At 40.1% G+C, this 7,161-nt stretch overlaps 1 protein-coding gene across 1 annotated transcript; it reads right to left on the reverse strand.

Moving 5' to 3' along the window:
• LOC109220557 lies at positions 4,151–5,515 on the reverse strand. The gene is made up of 2 exons (XM_019385020.1): positions 4,844–5,515; positions 4,151–4,450 (listed from the first exon to the last, which is right to left on the reverse strand). Exons 1-2 carry the CDS (start codon positions 5,513–5,515, stop codon positions 4,151–4,153), a joined length of 972 nt encoding a protein of 323 aa, XP_019240565.1.

Genomic DNA, 7,161 nt, shown 5'->3' on the forward strand with positions numbered 1-7,161 from the left:
CATTCGACAGTCTAGCTCCCCAAACAATAGTCACAAATAAGGGGCATAAAATTAAACAAATATTGGAAGGAATCCCGGCAAGGGAAAAGAAACCAACAAGTTCAATACAACGTCCCGACAAGGGAAATACCAACAACGCTTTCTCTTTCTTTCATTTCTTACGTTATAATCCACTTTACCATTTTGAGCCAACGCTCCAAAGAATCAAGTCATTTTATATACTTTCAATATTCGTATCACAATTCGAGCCAATGCTCCTAGGAATCAAATGATCATATCATCGTTCACATGTTATTCACAACATATAGAAATCCTCCAATAAACACGGAAATCACAACCAAATCATGATAATCACATTACGAGGACTCACGGTCATACTAGACACCAATGTATAGATACTCTCACCATGCCTATACATCGTACTCGATCATTTAGCAATTAGCAAACAAGACTCAACTCCTATTCCCTCAAGCTAGGGTTAAACCATACACTTACCTCAAAGCCTTGAAATCCACTTAATCCTCAACTATCGCTTTACCCCGCGATTCCACCTCCAATTCGCTCGAATCTAATCAGAAATTGCTCAATTACTTTAATAAACTCTATATGAATAAATTTGAATGCATAAAAAATGAATTTCCCAAGTTTTTCCAAAAAATTCCAAAATCGCCCCCGAGCCCACGTGGTCAAAACTCGAGGTTCGAACAAAAACCCGGTTACCCATTCCCCCACGAACTAAAATATGTAATTTGTTTTGAAATCGGACCTCAAATCGAGGTCCAAATCCCCAATTTTAGAAAACCTAGGTTCTACCCAAAACCCCAATTTCACCCATGAAAATCCTTGATTTTAAGTGGAAAACATGTTAAATGATGCTAAAGATTGAAAGAATTGAGTAAAAATCGACTTACAATTGATTTAGGATGAAGATTGTTCTTGAAAAATCGCCTATGGTGTTTGGGTTTTGAAAGAATGGTGAAAAGTGATGAAAATTCGGCTAAGTATAAAATTTGCTGGGCCTTGCGAACCCCGGCCTGCTAACGTGGGAATTGCGAACCTTAGTTCGCATTTGCGAACTCCCTCCAACTATACAGGGTTCGCATTTGCGACCATGCAAGTCGCATTTGCGACTGCCCAGTTTTGGGAATTGCGAGCACAGCTTCGCATTTGCGAAGCCAGGCCATGAGGGGGACTTTCGCATTTGCGAAAAGGGCCACGCATTTGCGATCCCTAGCCCTTCGCATTTGCGAAGATATCCTTCGCATTTGCGATCCCATACCGCACCTCCCTTTCCTCGCATTTGCGATCAGGGAGTCGCATTTGCGAACTCGCATTTGCGAGTATTTCTTCGCAAATGCGAAAACACCAGGACTGAGAAATACCAGATTTTCATAAAATGAGAAATGCAATCCGACACCTATCCAAAACTCACCCGAGCCCTCGGGGCTCCAAACCAATCATGCACACAACCTCAAAAACATCCTACGGACTTATCCGTGCGATCAAATCGCCAAAATAACATCATATGCATCGAATCAAGCCTCAAGACTTATGCTTTTCTTTGAAATTTTCATAAAGCATCAAATTTCCATTTCAAGTCCGAAACGCGTCAAACGACATCGGTTTTCGACCAAATTTTACTGAGAGCGCTTAAACCATATATAAGACTTGTACCGGGCGTCGGAACCAAAATACGAGCCCGATACCACAGTCTTTTAATCAATTTTCATTTCCAATTTCCTTAATAATCTCAGAAAAACAATTTCACAGAAAAATTCATTTCTCGGGCTCTAGACCTCGGAATTCGACTCCGGGCATATGCCCGAGTCCCATATTTTTCTACGGACCCTCCGGGACCGTCAAATCACGGGTCCGGGTCCGTATACCAAAAATATTGACCGAAGCCAAATATATTCATATTAATATCGAAATTTAGCATTTTTCACACATAACTCATATTTAAGCTTTCCGGCTACGTGCCCAGACTGCGCACGCAAATCGAGGCAACCCTAAGTGAGGTTTTCGAGGCCTCGGAAGCACGGAATGAATAAGAAAACAGGTGATGACCCTTTGGGTCGTCATAGAGTATCCGAATCCAAATGGCCCAAATCTATTCAAAGTAATTGCATAATGTAAATAACACTTCAAGGAACTAATTCAACTAATTAATTCTAAGCTAATACGCGAAATTAGAAAAAATGACCAAAATGCCCCCCCCCCCTCCCCTCCCCTCCCGGGCCCACGTCTTGGAATCGGGTAAAATTTACAAATTCGAGATCCTCGCACTCTCACGAGTTCAGTCATACCAAAAGTACCCAAATCAGACCTCAAATGATCTCTCAAATCACCACTCAAAGCTCTCCTATTAACCAAGCCCTAACCCCCAATTTACTGTTGATTTTCCTTCAAATTTCATGCTTACAATGATAAAAATCACCATAATAACGAGCTTAAGGACCAAAGACCTTACCTCAATGAATCCCTCTAAAAATCTCCCTTGAAAATGCCCTCCAAAGCTTCACCCCGAATGAAAAATTAAGAGAAATGGTCAAAAATCGCGAAGGGTGGAATTTATAGTTTCTGCCCCAGCAAAACCGCACCTGCAGTTAAATAGTCGCACCTGCGGTCCGAGGTGTGCACCTGCGAACTTCATTTAAAACACCAGGGCCGCACCTGCGCAATCGCAGGTGCGAACAGGACCTCGCTTCTGCGATCCCAGCCTGCCCCTCTCTTGGCCGCATCTGCGGCTTCCTATCCGCTCCTGCGTGCCCGCACCTGCGGTCCCCTAGCCGCAGGTGCGGTTATGACAGCAACAGAACTCCTTCAGCTGCCAAACTCAGCTCAAAATCACCCGTTAACCACCCGAAATCACCCCGAGGCCCCCGGGACCTCAACCAAAGGCACGAGCAAGTGATATACCACCTTCCAAACTTGTACCAATCCTCAAAACGCCTAAAACAACATCGAATTAACCATGGATTCAAGCCTAAAAACTCTAAAGACTTCGTAATTCCGCTTTTCATCAAAAAGTCTATCAAACCTCGTCCTAATGACCTGAAAATTTGCACACAAATCCCAAATGACACAACGGACCTACTGCGACTTTCGGAACTCCATTCTGACCCCGATATCAAAATCTCACTACCGAACCGGAAACTTCAAAAATTCAACTTTCGGCATTTCAAGCCTAATTAAGCTACGGGCCTACAAAACACAATCCGAACACGCCCCTAAGCCTGAATTCACCCAAGAGAGCTAACAAAACCGACGGAATTCCATTTCGAGGCCGTCTTCACACTGCTCCGACTACGGTCCAAATTCTAATGCTTAAACTCTCATTTAGGGACTAAGTGTCCCAAAATACTCCAAACTCAAAACGAAACCTCCCGGCAACTCAAAATAGAAGAAATAAACACGGGGGAAGCAGTCAATAGGGGATCGGGGCGTTAATTCTTAAAACGACCGGCCGGGTCGTTAGAGGGGCAATTATGCAAACTTTGTTAACGGTAGGAAAATATTCGGACGAAAAGTATAACGGGTGGAAGAAGTAAACAATATACCATAGTAGAGGGGCAATTTTTGACCTTTTCCCAAAGAAAAATAAAGACGACAAAGTATTTTGGCCATAAAAAATTCTACCTTTTTTTTTTAATTTTTCTTATTTTTTCAGAACCAGTGTTTCAACAAAAAGAATTGTTTTATTCAAAAATTTCACAATTTTTATGTCCAAACGTCCACTTAGACTTTGCATCATTTGCTTGATTTTCTAGACATTCGCAAAACCACGTAAGCTCATGGTTGATTGGTGGAATATATTTCGTCGAAAAATATACTGTATTTTCATATAGGTTAAATGTTATTTTTTATACATATATATTAGATCTTAAATATTTTTAGCGAAATTTTTGGTTTCCCTCACAGCATATGTTTGCCATCAAAATTGTAATTCTTGGTTAGTTCTTATTTCTTAGCTTACATTTACCAAGTTTTTTTATTTTTTTGGTAATTATTAATTTTTATTACCAGGAAAATATTTACATAGTGTTCCGAAACCTCTAAAGTTGGACACCAGCCCTAACTTTAGTATACTTAATCTTCTTCCATGCATACAAATAGAAAATAATAAACTATGCTTTATCTACTAAACAATCTAACTAGGATAGTAATCAAGTTGTTTCAATAATGGTGCCAATTTCTTCCTCATTCTCCCTTTGCAGTGTATATCTTGAATGATCTGCCTCACTATAGCTGTTGCTGGTCTTGTTTTTTGTTGAAAGATTTTGTTGTTCCTATCCAACCAAGTATAGTACACACTTCCTGCTAGAGACATGCGATATATTTCTGCTCTGGCACTGTTGCCAGAAGCGTGTTTTTGAGCCCATTCAATTTCTTCCTTCCACCTCATAGCTTGACGCTGGATTCCCTGCCATTTGTATATTTGTTGCCATATCTGAGATGTGATCGGACATTTAAAAAGCAAGTGCTGAATGTCTTCTTCCTCATTATCACATAGTGCACATATTGTGTCATACCCCATATCCCACTTCTTGAATCTCATCTTTGTGTAAAGTCTGTCTTGTATTGCAAGGTATAATATGAATAACCATTTGGGGCTACCCTGGTTAGTACAAATCAATTTCCTCCATTGCACTTTAGAATATTTGTCCCTCATCTTGTTATATATTATCTTGATAGCATATGTATCACCTTTTAGGAATTCCTCTATAGATACCCCTGCTTCCTCCAAGTACTGCTTAGTCTTTAGGATTTTCTGAATTAGCCAAGATGCTTGCGGACCATTGCTTTCCCACACTTAATTACCCTTTATATAGTAGATATGCACCCATTGAATCCACAACCTATCTTTCTTCTTGCATAAATTCCAATAATTCTTGAGAATGGAAGCTTTAATCCATGTGTATATATCTACTATGTTGAGGCCACCTGCTGATTTTGGCACACAGATTTTATCCCATGCGACTAGAGCCTTCTTTGAGCATTCATTATTCCCATTCCACAAAAACCTTTTGCATATTTGTTCAATCCTCTGAATCACCTTCTTTGGTAGTATGAAAATTTGAGACCAGAATTTTTCGATAGCTATAAGCACACTTCTAATCAGCTGCAATCTCCCTACATAAGACAGCATCTTTGATGTCCATGAGGTTACTCTCCTCACCATCCTTTCCAATATTGGATGGCATTGTCCAATAGTTAGTCTTTTTGAACCCAATGGAACTCCCAAGTATCTGAAGGGTAGAGTTCCTACAGAGAAGCCTAACCTTATAATTTGTTGTTGAATCTGTTCTGGTACCCCTCCAAAATACACAGCACTCTTCCCTTGATTTGCAATTAGCCCAGAAGCCATAGAGAATTGCTGGAATTGTTTGTATAAAAGCTGAGTAGATACCACATCCCCTCTACAGAACAACAACAAATCATCTGCAAACCCCATTTGTATTATGTTCAATTTATCACATCGAGGATTGTAGTTAAAGTCTGGATTTTCTGCCATTGTTCTCAGTGATCTGCTAAGATATTCCATGGCAATCACAAACACGAATGGTGAAAAAGGATCACCCTGCCTTACTCCTCTCTTAGCAATAAAGGGAACACTTGGTTTACCATTTATGACTACAGAATATGAGACTGTTGACACACACTATGATCCATCTCACAACTGTTTCTGGGAAATTAAGTGCATTTAGAACTTGTCCTAGGAACACCCATTCAATAGAGTCATAGGCTTTTTGCATGTCGATTTTGATCATGCATCTTGGCGACACCCCTTTTCTCCTATATCCTTTCACTAGTTCATGACTAAGGATAATATTATCTGTGATAAGTCTGCCAGGTACAAATGCATCTTGACTCTTATCAATGATGTTATCCATGACTCCATGTACTCTACTAGTAAGCACTTTGGAGATGATCTTATATAGTGTGGAGCAACAGGAGATAGGTCTATATTGCTTCACTGATGTGGGGTTCTTAACCTTAGGCACCAAGGTTATAGATGTGCAATTTATCGGTTGATAGAGCTTCTTAGTATCAAAACAATTCAAAACAGCTTCAGTTACCTCATCTCAAATCATGGCCCATGCTTTCTTAAAAAAATGTGAATTGAACCCATCTATCCCTGGGGCTTTGTTGTCATCTATCCCCTAAAGTGCTTGCCAAACTTCTTCTCTATTAAATGGTCGGATGAGCTGCATTTGTTGCCCTCTTGACAGCATAGGTCCCCTCCTCATATCATCTAAATTTACAACAGGTAGTGTAGGACTTGCAGCCCCAAGTAAGCCCTGATAAAAGTTTAGTATCTCCTCTTCTATCCCCTTTTCTGTTTGGACAATATCCCCTACTGCATTAGTAAGTGCTTTGATCTGATTCTGGGCTCTCCTATTCTTGATGCTGGCAAAAAAATAAGCTGAGTTAGAGTCTCCTAGTTTAAGCCATTGGACTCTAGACTTCTGTTTATAGATTCTCTCCTCTATTAAATCCCATTTCTCTAGCTGTAATCTTAGCTCTTTTTCCACTTCAAAATTATGGGGATCCTAATTATAAGTTCTCATCTGTTGTTGAAACAATTGAAGATCATTCCTGATGCCATTAATTTTGTCAGCAATCCCATAAAACTCCTTTGCATTCAGGCCTTTCATTGCTTGTTTCATGTGCTTCAGCTTGAGCCATACTTTTTTCATGTATACTGCATTTGTACTTATCTGCCAGTTATCTGCTACTATCTTCCTAAAGTTAGGATCATCAGCCAGACAATTCATAAATCTGAATGGCCTAGTTGTTGTCTTCTGTTGTCTTCCCAATTCAACACTTAGAGGTGAATGATCATAAAAATATAAGTCTAGAACATGAACTTGAATAGGAGGCGTATTGTTCATCCATTCTCCATTTACTAATGCCCTGTCAATTTCGCTAAAAACAATGGTCTTCCTATTGCCTTTAGCTCAGTCATACCAGCACCTTCTACAAACTCTCTAAAGTCTCTTGTTTCATGATCTTGTACCACATTGCCATGCATTATGTCCTCTACCTCAAGTATGGCATTGAAGTCTCCCATTACAAGCCATGGTACTTGTTGCCTGCTTTCTATTTCCCTTAGCTTTCTCCATACTATCCTGCACTGTATGAAGGCCATAAACAGCC

This window comes from Nicotiana attenuata, chromosome 2 (genome assembly GCF_001879085.1).
Source record: "Nicotiana attenuata strain UT chromosome 2, NIATTr2, whole genome shotgun sequence".
NCBI lineage: Eukaryota > Viridiplantae > Streptophyta > Magnoliopsida > Solanales > Solanaceae > Nicotiana > Nicotiana attenuata.

Bases quoted from the DNA above. Each gene is read 5' to 3' on its own strand.
- LOC109220557 (XM_019385020.1), bottom strand. From the start codon at position 5,515: ATGGCAGAAAATCCAGACTTTAACTACAATCCTCGATGTGATAAATTG. The intron at 4,451-4,843 runs GTGCATATCTAC...ATCACATCTCAG, and splicing joins ATAGGTTGTGGATTCAATGG to ATATGGCAACAAATATACAA.